This window comes from Hipposideros armiger, unplaced genomic scaffold, assembly GCF_001890085.2.
Source record: "Hipposideros armiger isolate ML-2016 unplaced genomic scaffold, ASM189008v1 scaffold_24, whole genome shotgun sequence".
Lineage (NCBI taxonomy): Eukaryota > Metazoa > Chordata > Mammalia > Chiroptera > Hipposideridae > Hipposideros > Hipposideros armiger.
This window is the reverse complement of record NW_017731374.1, coordinates 6,256,751-6,275,162: the sequence shown is the minus strand read 5'-3', so window position 1 is coordinate 6,275,162 and position 18,412 is coordinate 6,256,751. Positions and strand designations below refer to the sequence as shown.

The following is an 18,412-nucleotide window of genomic DNA, read 5'->3' as shown; positions in this document are numbered from 1 at the left end:
CATTTAGTTTTGTGATTTTTGAATAATAATAAAAAGTGGTTTTGGTCCCCATTCTTCTGTTTCAAGATGAAAAATGCTGACTGAAACCAAAAGTTTAAAACATGGGATCAAAATCACAAAGCTAAGTAAGGGTAAAAGAACTTTAAATAACTCAACGTTCAAATGTGTTTTCTAAGTTTGTAGCACTTACACTCCTGAAATTATTCAAGCTTCAAATGGCACTATGGCCTATGGGACACCCTGTGTGACTGAGGGAAGTGGAACCTGGTAAAGGTTAAGAGTGAGACGCTGGAGCCAGACAGCCTGGGATTCAAATCCCAGCTCCAGTAGCTACCAACTGTGTGCCCTTTGTTAAGTTACCAAACCTCGCTGAACATCAGGTTTCTCATCTGTTAAACAGGGGTTATAAAATTACCCACCATCTGCTGAGGTTGGTTCAAGGCAAGGAGAAAATGCACATAAAGCTTTAGCACAATCCCTGGGGCAAAAGCGCTCAAGCTTAGGAGCTGAGGCCTACACACGTCCCTACAGTCTGGGGCAGCTGTCCAGGGATGGGGACCCTGCTCTAGGAGGTGCCAAGCCAATGAGATAGGGCCAAGGAGTCCAGGGCCTGGCCGCCCTCTGGGTGAGGATCGGGGCCCTCAGAGAGCCCTGGGGTGGCTGGGAGTGATGGAGCCCTCCACTGCTCCACCCCTGAGGGCGCCACCCACAGCAGCTCCGGTCTGGACCAGACGGCTGATATAAAGGACTATTTTCATTTGTGCGTTTCACCTTTCCTAGGAAGTATGATTGCTCCTGGCTGCAGAGAGAAGCCTGCAATTGCCGCAGAAATTGGAGAGGGCAGGGGAGCTGGGAGAGGAAGAGTTGCTAGGGCAGTGGACCCCGGCTCAGGTGGAGGCCAGGGAAGAAAGTTGCAGGAGGCATCTGAGAAGGACCCCTATTCTCCCCCAGGCCCAATTCTTGCATAACGGTGGGCAGACAGGCCCTGCAGGGGGGAGAGCTCTATGTGCCTTGTTGCTTCCTCCTTGTTCCTCTCTGCAGTCTCCAGGGCCTCGAGCTTAGCTAGCAGTACAGGGAGGCCCAAGGAGACTCCCCACACATCCTGTTAACTGGCACCTCTAACAAACCTCCAAAACAAAAGTGTAACGGCCCTGAGTGTGGCCAGAAAGGCTTGGGGAGATGAGATTACACTGTGGGCCAGCAGCGCCCCCTCCTGGCAATGCCGAAGACTGTTAGCATTCAAGAGCTCAAGAGGAGAAAGGGGAGCCCTATGAAAGGTCTGTTGAGGGAGCAAAGAACTTGTTGAGGTCACCCAGCCACTATTTGGCTCAGAGGCTTGGCCCGGGACAGGGCAACCTGGCTGGTTGCCTCTGCTTGGATCCCTGTGGCTTCCAGGTACTGAGTCAGCACCTTGCCTCATCTGCGTGGGTGCTGAGGGCAGTGGGGATGCTCAGGACACTGGTGACCCCACCCTGAGGCCACTGCTAAGTCTCAAGATCCTGCTGTTCACTGGTGTCTGTCGGGGGCAGGACTGAGTGCAGCCTTTTCTCCCCACCTGTACCCCCGGAAGAGAGACAAGCCCCAGGGCAGAGAAGGAAGAGGGGTGCAGGGAGCCTCACTGATCGCAAGGGTGAGGGCCATGGATCTTTCCAACATACAGGTTTTTGCTCTTTCTCTTCCGGGAGCCTTCATCATCGTCCCCAGCCGTGTCGACCCCGCTCATCTGCGGAGAAAAGACAGACACGTTGCAGTATGGGTATCCAGGGGTGTTTGCCTGAGCAAAGAGGCTCAGGGACCCAGCAGCTCCTGCAAACCAGCTTCCCGTCCCCAAAGCTCCCCCCTCTCGCAGAACAGGTGAGGGAAGGAGACCCCACTACTTGAATCAGCCTGTCCATGGAGCGCAGCTGGCTTGGCAGAGCCTGCGGCCCAGGGGTCTCCTTCTAGTGCACCTGGGACCTGGCTTGCCGAGGAGAAGCCAGAGACCAACCCTGCAGGCAGTAGGGTGGGACAGGGACCAAGGCTTCAGCTGGGGTTCTGCTGTGTGACCTGGCCAATCGCTGTCCCTCTCTGAACCTCTATTTCTTAATTTCAACATTGAGATTATGACTAGCTAACTCAGGATTCTGAGGTTTGAGAGAGCCCTGGGATTGGTCAGCAGCGTGTAAAGTGAATTATTGCACAGGCCTAAGAACACCTCTTTTGCCTGAAAACTTCCCATGGCTCCCTAGTGCTCTTGGGATAAGGTCTAAACTGCATAGCATGCCATACAGGATCTACCATATTAGGATCTGCGCAGCAGGTTCTACTTTAGCACCAGTTATAGCTCCTTCAGTTATCTCCCCAGCCGGACTCCCGCTCTAGCAACCGCCTCAGCCCTGCCCTCCAGCCAAACAGAACGTCTTCACCTGCCTTGTCCCCTTACCCCAGGCCTTCGCATATGCTAGTCCTTCCATGGCGGGGCGGATGCCTTTGTGGTTCTCCTACTTCCCTCTCCTCCTGAGACCCAGCCTCAGGAAAGAACTAGATCCCAGGAAAACTGCTTAAATGCCTCCTCACCTGGGAGGCCCTCCCTGACGCCTAGACCAAGGCTGTGTCCCCTTTTACCCCTTTTGAGGTCCCTACTACACCTGAAATGGCTTGTTGCAAATCTGTCTCCTCCACTGGACTGTGAGTGCCCAAGAGCAAGACCTCTGTCTATTTTCACCTCTGTCTGGGTCGCCCTCACTTGGTCTCATGGGAGCTCAATAAATATGTGTCGAATGAATGAATGAATCAAGAGAGAGGGAAAGCAGACTGGGAAAGAGGCATCTTGAGACCCTCACTGCTTGATTCAAAGCCTGCAACTTTATCCCTCAGCACTGCATTGCAGCACACAGATCCCCCCCACCACCCCCATCTCCTTGGCCTGAGCCTGTGCTGTGCCCCCTTTCTGGAATGCCACCTCCTCTTCTTCCTAGTTGCCACCCCCACCCCCTTCCTCCCCCAGTCAGCCACCCCTCCTCTCCTCCAGACCACTCTAGACTCCCACCATCTCTACTGGGGCTGCCCTGTCTCTCCCTTGTCCTGCCTCCGTCCTCCTCCAGGGGGAAACCCAGGGTCCCAACCTTGCCACCCTAGAGCAGGAGCCCAGAAAATGTCTGAGACAGCAGAGGAGCTAGAGCTCAGGGATGAATGAGCTTGGACACTACGTCCCAAGACAAGACAGGACACCAGGTATGGATCTCAGCTCTGAGTCCTCATGAGCCCCCGGGCCCCAGTTTCCTCATTTGTAAAATAAAGAAGATGGGCTAAGCCTTAAAATACTGTGTTCTTAATTCTGGAAAGAAAAGTAATCCAGGGATAGCCAGCAGGAGGAGCTACTAGCCTCAGTGGAGCACCCACCCAGGGATGGATGAACAGATGAAGGGATGCACGGATGGACCAACGATGGACGCATGAAGTATAGCATCGTTTACAGAGCTTGTAAAGTTCCAGATCTTGGAATGGGCATTATCCAGATATCATCTCAGTATATTCAGAGTAAGCCCATAAAGTAAACACAGGTGCAGAGAAGGTAAGGCATTTGCCCGAGGATGTCCAGCATTTCACTGACAGCTAGAATGTAGGTCTGTCTGAATTCAAGCTGTGTTTCTCCGCCAGAGGATGCTGCAACTCAAATGCAAGGACAGGGCACATTTTGAATGTTTTCAGTGAAAGATTCGGGGAAATGCCGCCTCCTTCCTGAGAATGCGGCCCCACCAAGGTTGTAAACACATGTGTGTACGTGCACGCACAGGCACACGCCCATGTGTGGTGTGTGATTCCCGAGCTTGGTTTGCAGCCAGGCCTGGGTATAGATCCTGCTTCCACTGACTCTGGAGAAGTTCCCCAGCCTCTCAGCCTCAGCTTCTTTAGTTCTGGTAGCTAACAGGGATGTCGAAGAATCACAAAGGCATTCCCCATGGAAGGAACAGCACATGCAATAGGCTCACTTGATGATGACCACACCCCCAGCTGTTGGAAGATTCACCAGGAAAAACTCTGGGCCCCCATGGCCCAACCCTGGCACACAGGGTGCCCTCTGTAACCAGGGGCTGCCAGTGTCCATTGCCCAGTGAGTGTTACCGCCGTCATCCCATTCCACATACAGGCTCCAGTCACACTGGCCTGGCTAGGCAGTGCCCGAAGCCCCCACCCGTGGGAAAGGGCCCCGCACTGGGCTTCCTCCCATTCTAACCTCAGCTTCCGCACTTTATCGGCCCCACACAATGGGCCTGAGGACCACTCCCACCGCCATCCCCAGCCTCTGCACTGCTGGGAAATGGGCTCTTCCTTCCACTGCTGGGAGTGGGTCATCCTCGGCAGGGACCGGCCCACGCCAGTCGGCCTGGTAGAGGGGCTGGGCAGCTCTGGGTCTGGGAGGGGAACCCAGGCACCAAGGAAGGTGGTGGGCTGTGGGCCGGAAAGAGAAGAAAACTGAGATGGAAAGTCGGGGTTCTGATTTCCAGCCCCAGAGTGGCTCCCAAGGCTCCTCTCTCCAGGAGCTGCAGCGAGACCTGCCCAGGGCCCAGCACACAGAGGGGCTCTCTTTCCCATGTTCTCCCCGCCGTCGTAGACTATGTGGCCCTCCCGGCTGAGCAGCACATGGAGGCAAGTCCAGGCCACGCAGCGCCCCCTCCACTCCAGGCAGGAATCTCTGGGGCCTGCCCTGCCCTACCCTCCCACCTCCAGGGACCGGGAACTCACCGCCTCTTGGAAGAATAATTATAATTTCAATTGCAATTAGAACTATGATCACAGTAGTGGTGAAGAGTGTAGATTCTAAACTGCCTGGATTTGAATCCCAGCTCAGTCATTTGTTAGTTAACAGACTTGAGCCGAGTTACATTCCTTCTCTGTGCCTTGGTTTCTTTGTAAAATGAGGCGGATCATTAGCCCCACCTCCCAGGGCTGTTAGGAGGATTCAGTAACACACAGGAAGCGCTCAGCATACACCTACCGCCTGTCCGTGGATGTGCTCAACATCAGGCATCGTGGGTTTTGCTGTTATTTCCTGAGCACTAACTATGTGCAAGGCCCTGAGCTGAAGTGTTATTAACAAACTACCCAATTGAATCTTCGCAACCATTCTAAGAGCTCTTTGCTGTTATTTCCCCCAAATTTACAGCTTAGGAGACTGAGGCCCAGAGCAGTTCAGTTCCTTGCCTGGGCTCGTGAAACTGGCAAGTAGTAGAGCGTGTCCAGTCCGGTTCCAGGGCCCACCCATGACTGAGGACTCTCCTTGAGCCTGGCCTCACCTGGTCCCCTATTGGTCCTGACCCGACTTCTCTGACATCCCAGCCTGGCAGGCTCCAAAGAACCTTGTGGAAACAGTGGATCTAAACTCTACACTTATTTGTTCAGACATAGGAAATAATTTTTCGTTAGGCTTTTCTTAAATAGGAGGCTGGAAGGTATTATCACACCTTGGAGCTGGAAGGCATCTTAGGGGCCATCTTGTCTGACCTCCGGCCTAGGAGGGAAGCTGAGTGTGGCGGGGTTGGCACCCTGGCTGATAGCCTCTGCCCAAGCCAGTCCCCTGCAGGAGGGGAGAAGGACGCATGGCCAGCGAGGGTCCCCAGCCTCTGTCTCCTCGCTGGTGAAGGATGACTGGTGACCCTGGGCTGAGCCAGGCCAGGCTGGGGTGGAATTCAACGGTAGCATCCTGGGCCCAGACACAGATACTCTCGGGTTTCCCTGGCTCCCAGGAAAAGGGCAGACGCAGGCCTCTGGATCTGCCGTGCATGGCCTCCAGGGAGCAGCTGGCAAGGCAGGGGTCTGGCAGCAGAGGGCACTGTGAGACAACTCAGCTTAGCACAGGGAGCCAAAGCCAGGGCATGCGGTATAAGTTAACTTTGGAGGGTCTTCTCTCTAGGCCTCAGGCAGCCCATCTGTAAGATGACCACGGCCCAGCAGACCATCCCTCAGGTCTGTCTGGTTCAGATACTTATACTCACAGTAGAAATCGCTCAGTGCACAAGAGGACAGGATGACAGGTAGGGGGAGGGGCAACATAGGGACTTTCACCCTGCAATAGGCAACCTGCGTTCCAGACAGCCTCAGCTTGACCACAGAGCAGGACAATGACCACCCCAAGGCTACACCAGCTCTGGGTCTCACGTCCTCACAGGATCAGTGCCATGTGCACAGAGCTTGCTACGTACTGCAACCTTAAATCCCTGGACTCAAACTTCATGCTGACTCAAACCTTCCCGTTTTACAAGAGAAAAACTGAAGCTCAGAGAAAGCTGTAACTTGACCAAGGTCTCAGGACCAGGAAGGAGGAGGCAGAGCTGAGACGGGGTCTGTCTGGCTCCACAGCCTGCAGAATGCAGCCCTCTCCTCCTCGCCCCTTGCTTGCCACTGCTTGGCAGGGCCTGTCAGCATCAGCTGATCCTCCCAGCAAAGCCAGGCCTACACCAGGAAGATGGAAGTCATGGTGGAACCACTGCCTCCCAGCATGAGGTGCGCAGGATCTGGGGTAGAGCCAGAGAGGACTGGACAAGGGTGAGGCCACTGTCCAGCTGCACTTGCTGTGTGGCCTGGGACAAAACAGTCCTCCCTCAGCCTCAGGCTCCCCACTATAAGACAAGTACGGCTGGACCCACCTTGCAGCAGTGTTGTGAAGGCTAGAAAAGGGAGCTGTAGGTACTTGGTAAATGTTGGGGTAACTGTTACTCCTCTTGCTGCAGCTCTCCTCCTCCTCATCATCAACATGACTCCCATTTATGGAGCACCCAGCAGGTGCTGAGTGCCAGGTACTGCCCTAAACACTTTACCCTAGATGGGCTATTTAATCTGCCCAGCAAACCTACACAGGTGTTATTATCATACCCATTTCACTGGTGAGGAAACTGAGGCTCAGAGAGGGGCAGGGACTTGCCCAAGGCGCAGTGAGGGATGGACCGAGACCAGGGTGCTTGTCCAGCCTAGACCTCGCTTCCCCTTGACAAGGATAGTTTCTTACTGAAGCCAGCTGCCCAGAGGGAGCAGGATACAAATGATGGTGATGGACTCGAGGGCTGGTAAGTATAAGCCAGACAGAAGGGTGGCCACCACAGGGCTCGGGGCAGCCTCTGAGGCCCGGCCAGCTCAGTCACTCAAGCCCAAGAAAGGAAGAGACAGCCGAAAGAGAGTGGGAACCCCAGGCACCCCAAGGAGGAAGCTGACGCAGGAGAGGGCTGGTCCAGGCCTGCCGGACTCCCTGGAGGAAGTATCTGCCCCAAAATAGGAGCTGAGACCAACTGATTTGGGGAGCTAGAATGTGTGTGAATTTATCTGTATAAAAATATTTAAATTGGAGCAAGGAGGGAGGGGAGAAAGCTTGGAAAGGTCTGGTGGAGGGTCAGGACTGGGAGGCCTAAGGCAGGTGGTGGGCCCCTGAGTCTCAGCCACCCTCCAGAGAATAGAGTCAGCCTGAGGCCTCACCTCGGCAGGACAGAGGTCTGGACTCTCTCCTGTAGCAGCTGCATCAAGAAATGGCCTAAGACGGTGATACTGAAACTATGAGGGACATCACAATCCCTGGGGGGGGGGGCTTGTTTAAAATGGGGGGCACTCCCTGGAAATTCTGATTCCAGAAGTCTGGGGTTGGGGACTTAGAAACCTATATATTATTAACCACCTCCTTGTGATTTCGGAGCACACCAAAGTTTGAGAACCACACATGTTTCAGATGAGATCCAGTCCCAGTTCTTTTGGGATTTAGTTCCAATTCCTGGGCCCAAAGTTTTCTTCAGGGCCTCTGCCTGCCCTTCCGGTCCCACTACCTTTCCACAGGTGTTCTCCCAAGTGCCAAGTGAAGCTAAGGTTTCTGAGGCCATGTGCCAACCAGCCGGGAAGCGTGCTGGAATCCATTAGTCATGTCTGCCGTGGGTGTGCCGGCAGGAATGGCAGCAGGACTGCCACGCGTCTGCCATCCCTGCACTTGAGGAATCCCCTGCTCTAGTCAAACTGGCTTCTATGGACAGTTTTGTCCAGGTTGTGTCCTCTTCCACAGAATGCCTGCCTCATCCTCTCTGTTTATTCCAAACCTGCTCAGCCTTCGAGGTCAAGCTGAGGGGTGCCATTCTCCTGAAGCCTTCCCCGATGGCCCTAGGCCCTGGGGTCTCTCCTCCCGGAACTCCCAGGTCTCTGAGGGTCAGCTGCCCACCCCCACCCGCCCAGCCTCACGACAGTTGTCATAACAACGCCTTGCACTGCGCTGGCGGTTAGCTCCCCAACCCCATTTGCCCCAGCGCCTGCACTAATGTTATCAGGCACCAGACTGTTCCAGTTCATCCTCAGCCACCCTGGGACATGAGTGCCATCAAGCTCTGCTTTTCAGAGAAGGACACTAAGGCTCAGAGGAGTTGAGAGATTCACCCAGGGCCACACAGTAAGTAAAGGTCAGAACCCAGACTCAAGCTGCCTGGTGGGCTTCAAAGGACATGGTGCAATCACTTCACTGGTAGGCCACCTACCTTCCTGGCCCACACAGATAACTCATTCCTCCCAGGCTGAGATCAGCCTCACACACGTCTGGGGCCCCTGCTGTGGCACACAGCACAGAGCCTAGCACACAGCAAGAAGTCAATAAACGCTTACTCCTCTATAAATATTTGCAGGAGGCAAATAGCACAGTGGTTAAGAGCGCCAGCCCTGGAGCCATATTCTAATTCTGGTTCCAGCATTTATAAACCATGCAACCTGGTGCAAGCGTCATAACCTCTCAGTACCTCAGTTTCCTCATCTGTAGGGAACAACAATACTATCTACTTCATAGAGCTGTGAGAATTAGTGAGTTCATGTAAATTGCTTAGAACAATGCCACAACAGAGTAAATATGTGTTGTCACTGTTGCTGGCTGATGAATTTCTAGTCTAGCTAGGCCTGGACCAAGTCTAAATTGTAACTATTTCTCTAGCTACTATCTCAGATCTTTTAGATCCAAATACACAATGTCCTAGGCTTGACCACACCTCCTCTGATTCCTGTGGGACTCCCCAGTACAACTTAGCTACTTAGCTATAAGAACACAGCATCTGGAGTCATAAAGTCAGCCTTGTTTAACTCCAGGTTCTGTCCTCTTGGTCTCTCTGAGCCTCAGTTTTGTCCTCTGTTAAATGAGTAGAAGGCTCAGTGGAAAAGCTCATTAGAAGGCTTAGAGAAGAGCAGAGGTGGGACAAAATGACTGTTCCCTACAGCTCTGGGACCCGCCCCATCCCGCCATCTCATGTAGCCACGCCCCCTCCACCCCTGGCCTTCTCACCTTCCTGTGTCCTGTGAAAAAGAGGGAAAGGTGGTGCATGGAGCCGCCGTTGCGGCCCAGTTCCTTCTTGAGGGTGCGGGGCGAAGGCATGGCCCAGGAGGACGCAGTGCCCTCTCCGTCTGAGCAGTGCAAGGTGGTATCGGAGGCGAAGCAGGGCCCGCGGACCTCCTGCAGCAGGCTGCCCTCACTGTGCGTCCGGCGCCGCAGCGAGTTCTGTACACGCAGCGAGAGGCCGCCCTCAGCACCCTGGCCTGTCTCAATCATGCTGCTGCGCTTGACCTCGCTGCGCTCTCCATAGTTGTCATCACTTGTGTCCTCATCCTCATCCTCCTCTCCCGCATCCCCCGCATCGCCGTCCTCAGCCTCTTCTGCGTCCTCCTCATCGCAGGAACTGCCCCCCTCCGCCCCTGCTGTCTGGCTGAAGGTGCTATCTAGCCGGACCTCAGGGATCACAAAGGTGGTCCTGGAGGCCACAGGCAGGTCCCCAGTGGCTGCTGGTGGGTCCCCAGAGCTCGTGGTCTCCTCAGCAAGGGCCTCGGCTGGCCGGGGGGCCTCGTTGGGGGGCAGGTCTTGACAGGGCGGAAGGTCCTGGGCAGGGGGTTCCTGGATGGCAGGGAGGTCTTGGCTGGGAGGGGCTTCTGGCCCAGCAGGAAGGGCCTGGCAGGCAGGGAGGGCGGAGGACACAGGCAGCTCCTGGCATGGTGGGGAATCCTTGCCTGGGGAGGGTTCCTGGGCCGGAAGGGGTTCCTTGCAGGAAGGTGAGTCTTTGCTGGCCAGAAGTTCTTGGCCAGGAGAAGGCTGCTGGCCAGAAGAGTAGTCCTCGTTGGGCGGAAGGTCTCGTCCTGGAGGAGGCTCCTGGCCCAGAGAGGGGTCCTTGCTGTGTGTGGGGTCCTCCGCACCTGGCCCCTTCCCTTCCTCCAAGGGCATCTCCTTCTCATCCGCCTCCGTCTCAAACATCTGAAAGACAGAGAAAACCAAAAAGGTTCAGAAGAGGAGGCTATGAGATGCTGGTACTGTGCACCAGCCAACATCCCAGAGGCTGAAACAAAATCAGGCAGTGGCCTGAACCCCACATCCTGCACCCTGCACCCCACAGTCTGAAAACCGAAGCACCGGATGGAAACCTGAAAGTCTCTTTGGCTTTGCCGGGTAAGAGATGCCAGCCTTATCTCCTTGCTTGAAACTTCTGTCCCATCAAAAACATGGTTAGACATTTACAGGAGAGGAGGGAGAGGTAGCCGCCATTATCTGGCTTCCATGATGTGCCAGCGCCATGCCAGATGAAGCTCCTCGTATATAATCTTCCCAGGGGCCCTCTAAGGCAAGTGTCATGGACCCTCTGTAGGTCACCTCTGTGAGTAAAGGAGACCAGCAAGTCTCTGTCCTCATGGACCAGAACCAGACAAAGCCCCGAGCCAGAGCAGTCACTAAGTGGGAGAATTTTGGACCCAGCTGAAGGCTATCTTCTACCTGAACCAAACTGTTATTTGTTTTTAAATTCTAGTGAGTCATTCAAACAAGAACTTGCTCTCGATGTTTAAGTATCTTTCTGAAACTAGTAAACTGAAATGAAACCAGAACTTCAATACTGCCCACACCTGGACTAAACAAATGTCACCGACACACGGAACCTCCCTGAGGGGTGACCCACCCAGTAACTATGTTTGGGGGAACCTCAGGAGTTCCACACACGAAAAAGAAAGCATTTTTCTGCCTTGCACACAACCCTCAGAGCCCTCAGAGTTTTTGCTGGGTTCCTACACATTTCATTTGCAAAAGGAAAAATAGTATCTTTGGTGAAGTCTGAAAAACAGCTACCTCACATGAAGATGGGCTCAGAGAAAGTCAGGAATGCCCACAGTGCCACAGCCACATGGCGGAAGCAAATCTCAGGCCTGGGCTGAGCCCCTCATTAGAGTCCAGGACTTAGGATGCTGTTGCTAGAACTATTTAGAGCCCAGGTTTTGTCCATGAAGAGGCCATAATCAACTACAACTAATGAAAAAAAAGATGCCACAAATACCCAGGAACTTACAGATACATGAGAATGTGTGTGAGTATGTAAACACATATACACATACACACACACAAACACAAGCCAAGAATTTCAGTGGTACACACCCCCAGGACACACAGGTTATGAGCTCTTGCTGTCGAGACCCTTAATGTCCATTTGACAGATGAGAAGGCCGAGTCAAAGAGCAGTGACTTACCCCATACTGCACAGCCACCCCGAGGCTGAAAGGCTCTGCTGGACCCTGAGAAACCCTTTTAGTCTTCAGGAGTCTGTGATGGTGAAGCCAGACCTCACATCTGGGAGTAAGTGGCCAGCCACTGCTCAGGGCAGCTTCAGGATGCCGCACACAAGTGTCAGGGGTGACACTGGGGGCACCAGAGTGGATGTGAAAGCATAGTGTGGTTAAGAGCCACCGCCTGGGAGCACAAAAGTGAAAGCCCTCCCCCACCCCAGCGGAGAAGTTGGCTGAACACAGGAGGGAATCGTCAGAGGACTCTGCGATGAAGCCAGGGTCTGGTTTCCAGGCACAGCCACAGACCGGTGCCGACTCATCCCATGGACTCCCTTCTCTGGAAATCCTGCCTGCAGCCGGGAGATGACACTACCCTCGGACTTCACAGTCTCAGACCCTGAAACATCAGTGATCCCAAATCCCAGTGCACAGAAGGGGAGGCTGAGCCCAGAAAGGGGCAGGGGCCAACCTAGAATCAGAGAGTGAGGCCAAGTAGGGTCAGTCACTAAACTCTGGGCTGCAGGGTCCCCACCTATTCCATGGGACAATCAACGTGCCCAAGTGACAACAAGAAGTACATACCATAGAAAGTATTAGCTCTCAATAGGATGATGGTGGTGGTAGTCATGGTGATTTAAAGAATGGCAGTAAAGGGAAATACTGAGATCACAGACCTCCAACAGTGGCACACCTTTCCCATGGACTCCTAGAAGCAAACCCAGTCAGACACCCAGAATCAGAGTTGGTGACTGTGATGCCAGGCACCCCAGTCCAGAAATCTCACCTGGAAACTAAGGGCTGTATGTCACCCCATCAGGCTGCTCCCAGGTGGACAGAGAGACCCTCCACTGAGCTGACAGGAAGACTGACAGCCCAGCCTGACTGACAGTTGACCTTGGGACTTGCCCAAAGGAACTAACTGATCAGGGCCAGTCTGGGGTTAGAGCCCTGGGCCTCTCACTCCTTCCTCCCAAGTCAACTTCTGATCTCAGTCCCCAGAGCAGCCCAGATCCCCGCCCATCGGTCGCCCCTCCCACCAGGGAGCATTTTCCTTCAAGAAAAACAAACTGCCCTGAGCCAGCTCCCTGGTGCCCACTGTTGCTCACCCCCACCTGGAAGGACCGATGGAAGGAAGCAGCAACTGGTGCCCTCGGGGCCTGTGGTACAGAGTGGCCCTGAGAGGAAAGCAGGCCTCATTTCCCCTTTCTTGGGGGGTAGGGGTGGGGCCCAGGCCTGTCCAGGCTGGTGCTAGCCTCCCGCCTGAGCCCGCCCACCCCTCGGGAAAGTGCAGCAACAGACCCAAAACCAGAAATGCAAGTCAGCCTGCCTCTGCCAATCTCACCCTAAATGGAGGCCAAACCAAACAAAGCCAGGAGGGGAAGTGCTGCTGTCCCCAGAGGGCCCCTGCCTGGGGCAGCTGAGAAACCACCAAGGACTCAAGGGCCCAGCAGTTGGGTGCTCAGATGCCTGAGCCAGGCTTGGGTTTTGATCCCTGTGATGCCACTTTCCAGCTGTGCAACTCTGGCCAAGCCTCCCAACCTCTCGGAGACACAGAGCCATGCTATCACGCTGGACTCACAGGAGTGCGTCCCCACAGGGCCTGACCCAGGAGAAGCATTTGATAAAACGGTGGCTATCATCACTCTAGTCTTGTTTTAGAGATGGGGAAACTGAGGTTCCAGAGGCTAAGGGGATTACCTAAGAAATTGGAGGGTGATTCAGTGTTAGAAGTCAAGTCTCCTGGCTGAGGCTCTCTTGCATACTTCCTTGGACCCTTTACACACAAGTGTTTGGGGCCCCCAGGGGTCTACAGGGAAGGGGAGCAGGCTGAACACTGCCTAACCTGGGCCCAATCCCACACAAGCAGATACTAGCAAACAGGACCAGGACTCATTGGTTCTGTCCTGTGCTCCTGGGCAGGCTGAGGCAGGTTTGGTCAGGCTAATGTTCCCAGGAAAGCTGGGGTGGGGTGTTTTGGGGGGAGGGGGCCTCTGAAGCAAATACAGGAAACCTCAGAAATCTGGTCAGAGGGGTGGCAAGTGGGAGAATTAGGACAGGGGAGAAGATAAAGATGAGAGCATGTCACAGAACAGATGCCGGACGTGGGATTGTCCTGCGAGCAAAGGAATGACACTTGCAGAGTCGTGCTACGTGAAATGCTCTGGGCAGTGTGCGCAGGGGTTGGGGGTGGGGACTGGGACATGCGTGCATACACACATGTTCATTCACTCTCCAAGCCCTGAATGAGGCCCTGGGGGGCAGCTCAAGACAAGTCATTCACAATCCCTGCCCTCGGTTAAGCAGAAAAAAGCCAGACGTTAGACAACTGGTCTCAACAAGTGTGGCGAGTGTTACGATCGAGGAAGTTCAGGTAGCTGGGGACATCCAGTTAGGCAGCTACTGCAACTGATTGGGGTGACAAGAATCCAGCCGAGGCAGCCCAGAGAGACCAGCTAGCTCGCCCAGGGCCTTGGGTCCTGAGTCCTGGGTGTGGCTGCCTCCTTCCTGTGGGAAGTCTCTCTCTCCCATCCATCACTTCTTCGGCTTGGCTGGACCAGGCTTAATTCTCCGCGTCTCGCCTGCTAGAAGCGCACAGGAAATGAACCTGGCCCTCTAAATGGAGCTGCTGTTTGAAAACTAAGCAAATCCTCTCCCCAATCCAATCCAGGGCTCAGAACAACCTGAGCGCCTGCTCACACTAGCCCTTCTGTCTCCTCGGCTCCAGACCCCCACCTGCTATTGGGTTTGGGGTGGCAGTGGGCTGCTGGAAGTGACCTGCCCAATGTCACACAGCTACTAACTGTGGAGCCAGGCCTGCTGACCCCAGAGTCAACCTGCAGCTCTCACTCTGAGATGACTCATGACACATGTCGGGCTCTGCATGTGCCCTCAAAAGCCACTTCCTGTGCTAGGTGCAGAGGGATGAGGGAGGTGTGAATTGGGGTTTGCCTCCATCTCAGGGTGGCCCTGACACAGTTAGGATTTTACAGAAAGAGCACTGGACATAAAGCCAGAAGACCTGGGCTGGATTCCTCGTTCCATCATTTGCTTCTGGTTTTCTCTGCCATAAAGCCGAGCGAGGATGCCTCCTGACCCCTGTCTCAGACAGAAAAGGGGATCAAGTCTGAGAAAGAACAGGAAAGTGTTCTATGAGCTGGAAAGTCCTTGGAGAAGGGAGAGGTTGTGACGATTCCAGCCCAGCATTTGACCTCCAGGCTTGACTTTTGAGATGGGTTCTCCTTCAAGTTTGGCACGCTCTTAAGTCTGGCTTCCAGGTCCCTGGCTCAATGCTGGCTTCTAAGGACCCAGCTGCTCCACTAACACTTAGCTCCCCGACCTAGCCTCGGCCCAGCTCCTCTGGCCTGGCTCCTTGACACCCAGAGACTGGAGCCGCCACCCTGCCTCAGGTTGCCAGCTCTCGATATTGATCCTGACTTCACACTTACGGCCGGGTGACCTTGGGCGTGACCTGTCTGGGCCTCAGTTTCTTTAGCCATAAGGGGACATTCATATAGCTCCTCATAGTCTTGTGGGAAGAGTGGCCAGGCTGATGCACTCCATGCTGTCACACAAAGCACTCGGAAGTGGCAGCCAAAACCACCACAGTACAGCTCAGCTTTATATGGCCCTCCGTGGCTTTCTCCTGCCAGATCCGATGACCCCTTCTCCACTCCGTCATGGCCTGTTCATTGGAACCCTCCCTGGCCCCCTCTCATCTCGGTTCTACAGACTCTCTCAGGCACCCATCCATTCCAAAGGCTACAATCACCAGCTGTACCATCTGGCCGCTGACGACGCCCAGGCCTCACTGCCAGCCCAGACCTGCCCCCTGAGCCCAGTCCCATCAACAAGTGTTCGCCAAGCACTCGTGGGGCAGCACTGCTCCCAAACACTGTTCCAGGCTCTGTGCACACAAAGGAGAATGAGCAAGACACGATCCCTGGCCTGGAGGAGCTCCCAGCCTGGAGAGGAAGGGCTGACGTGGACCGAGTCATCGCCCACACAAACATGTAATGAATACACACTATGAGCATCACATGAGGGAAAGCTATAAGGTGCTGTGAGAGAAGAAAGGGCGTGTGGGAAAGGCTGCCCTGAGGAATGACACTGAGCTGAGATCTGCTCACTGGGCGGGGAGGGGCCTGCTAGGGAGGAAGCAACAAGTGCCAAGGCCCTGAGCCAGGAAGGCCAGCACCCCGGTGGAACAGAGAGGGCCCCTGTGTAGCTGCAGCCCAGGCAGAGAGATGGACACTCCCCTTGGGCATCGCATCAGTGCCCCCAATTCAGCGTGCCCCAAGCTCCATGCATGGCCTTGCCCGGAGTTCCTTTCTCCTCTCAGAGTCTCTGCATCAATGATGCCGCCGCCAACTGCCCGAACCAGGCCTCTGAGTATACTTCTCCCTTCCTTTTCCTTTACGACCTCCCCGCTGGCCAATCACCAAATCCTCCCAAATGTCCCTCGTAAAATCTTAAGAATCATTCCACTGGGGGAGGTCATGCACGTGTAGGGACAGGGAGTATACAGGAACTCTCTGTACTTTCATCTCCTAAAACTACTCTAAAAAAATAAAGGTTATTAATTAAAAACAATAATAATAATCTTTCCACTCTCTCCATCTCCACTATCACCACCTCCCTCCAGACCACCGTCATCTCCCACCAGAATTGATGCCAACCTCCCAGCAGCGGTCCAGACCCCATGGTCATTCTCTGTGCCATACCAGGGGAGACTTCTAAGTGCAGATCTGGCCCTGTCACTTCCCTGCTTAAAACTCGATGTGGCTCTCCAGTGCTCCCCAGATAAAGTCTGAATTCTGGAGGCTCTGTTCTCCCTCTAGCCTCACCTCTTACCACATTCCTCACCTCTTACCACATTCCTCACCTTAAGTGTTTGATGATAAATAGATGGATGGATGGATGGATGGATGGATGGATGGATGGATGGATAAATGGGCAATCCAATGAACTTCCAAGGACCATCTAGACCAGCGGTTCTCAACCTGTGGGTCGCGACCCCTTTGGGGGTCGAATGACCCTTTCACAGGGGTCGCCGGGTACTCGTATGTGGGCGTATCTGCCTGTGGGCCTGGAGACGGATAGAGGAGCGGTGTCTCGGTTCCTAAGACCATCGAAAATATGTGTTTTCCAATGGTCTTAGGCGACCCCTGTGAAAGGTTGAGAACCACTGATCTAGACTCTTCCTACTCTAAATGTGGCCGGTGAACCAGCAGCAGTAGCACCAGGAGCTCATATGAAATACAGAATCCTTGGCCTCAGTCCACACCTCCTGGATCAGAATCTGCATTTCACCAATTACCAGGTGATTAATTTGCATATTAAAGTTTGAAAAGCATAGGATACAGACTGCTGATTCTCAACAGAGAGAAACACTGTAGAAACACCTGTGGAGCGTTTAAAAAAATCTCTCTCTCTGGGCTCAATTTCAGACCAACTGAATAAGATCCCCCAAAAGCAGGGCCCAGGCATCTTGACTTTTTTCTGACTTCCCAGACAATTCTGGGGAGCAGCCCCAGTTAACAGATGAGGTAAGGCCCAGAAAAGGGAGGTGACATGCCCAAGGTCACACCACGGAATCAGGACAGAACCCAGAACAGAACTAGCGCAGGACCAGTTTCCACACACGCTGCTCTCTCTATAAGTGGAAGCCCATGAGAAGAGGCATGACCTCAGTAGCCCTTGTCCTAGGACAGAGAGCTGGCAAGCCCGCTGGGGTCAGCTCCCCATTCGTGTTCCCTAGAAACAAAGGCCCAACTGCAGGAGGAGGGAGAAAGGAGGAATTGAACTGCAGACCGAAAATTCTGTCTCTAAAGGATCTCACGACAACTCACAGGTCTTGCATGGGCTCAGGAGGGAGAGCTCCCATTCTATGGGAAGCAATACTGAGGCTCAGAGGAGCAGTAGCTCACCCAGTTAAGAAACTCTCAGGTCAAAGCCAACATGCAGGGAAGAGGAACCCCTGAGGTGTGAGAAGAGAGGAAGCCCCTAGAAGCCTTCCCTACGCTTGGCATTGCCACCCGGCTAAACCAGAAGGACATACCCCCAGGCCTGGCCTTTGGAGCCTGCTGGGATGCCCCACCAGCCTCCTGGATGCCCAGCCTCTCACTGGACAGGAGGGGGCAGCACCCAAGGTCTGGGTTTCCAGTACTATGCTCTGTCACCGCCTTGCCAAGCCCCCTCTCCTCCAGGGACTCAGACACCATTGCTTCGGTTGTGTGGGGATTCACAGTCCCTGCCTCCACCCCACAGCCCGAGACCCTTTCCACACCTCAGCTCTCTTCTCGTCTAAAAGGCATGAGAGGTGAAAGCAGGGACTTCCCCCCAGCCTCTTCCTGTCCCTGTGGTGACTGGTGTTTCCACCAGGAGAGCGCCAGGCCCTTTGGGCCTCTCCTGCCCCGCCCCTGGGCTCTCTGCTCAGGTACCAGTTCACCTGTGTTCCTTCTCACCTGGCACCCTCTCCCTCTGCCTGAGGGAAAATTTCCCTATTATCTCTATCTCCTCAAGCCTATTTCCTGCCCACCCCGTGGAGCCCAGCTGAACGCTCCCTGGGATGGCCTGGCTAGAGGGCTCTCTGCCCTCCTGCCAATGCCTGGCCTGCCCTGCTCTCATGGCCCTGGGCAGGCCCTGCGTTAGCTCATCAGGACTGAGTCTCGGGCTTACTCACCCCCACCGCCAGTTACTCAGCAAATACCTACCGAGCTCCATTCATGAGCCAGCGCCTGTGCAGGGGGCCAAACAGTAGCAAGACGTGTCCCTTTCCCTGAAAGCACTAGGCCTATGGGGCAGGGAACCCGGTCAGGGGTCAAGGTGATGTCCCACCCACTACCACCCCAGGAAGCGATGGAAGCACAGAGGCGGCAGGAAAGACTGGGAGGGC

General features: G+C 54.5%; 1 protein-coding gene across 10 annotated transcripts in view; it reads right to left on the bottom strand.

Annotated features, from left to right (window-relative positions):
- The window catches only part of RGS3 (regulator of G protein signaling 3), a 114,669-nt gene that overhangs the window by 4,014 nt on the left and 92,243 nt on the right, over positions 1–18,412 (bottom strand). For 5 of the 10 annotated variants that reach the window (XM_019635829.1, XM_019635830.1, XM_019635832.1 and 2 more), the window contains 2 exons: positions 9,269–10,225; positions 1,659–1,723 (listed from right to left, as the gene is read on the bottom strand). In XM_019635829.1, the coding sequence (XP_019491374.1) occupies positions 1,659–1,723; positions 9,269–10,225 (1,022 nt within the window). Of the gene's footprint in view, positions 1–1,658; positions 1,724–9,268; positions 10,226–11,481; positions 11,500–12,099; positions 12,200–12,301; positions 12,324–12,623; positions 12,650–18,412 lie in introns of those variants that run through there. The other 5 variants (XM_019635837.1, XM_019635839.1, XM_019635838.1 and 2 more) reach the window with 5 other exon arrangements.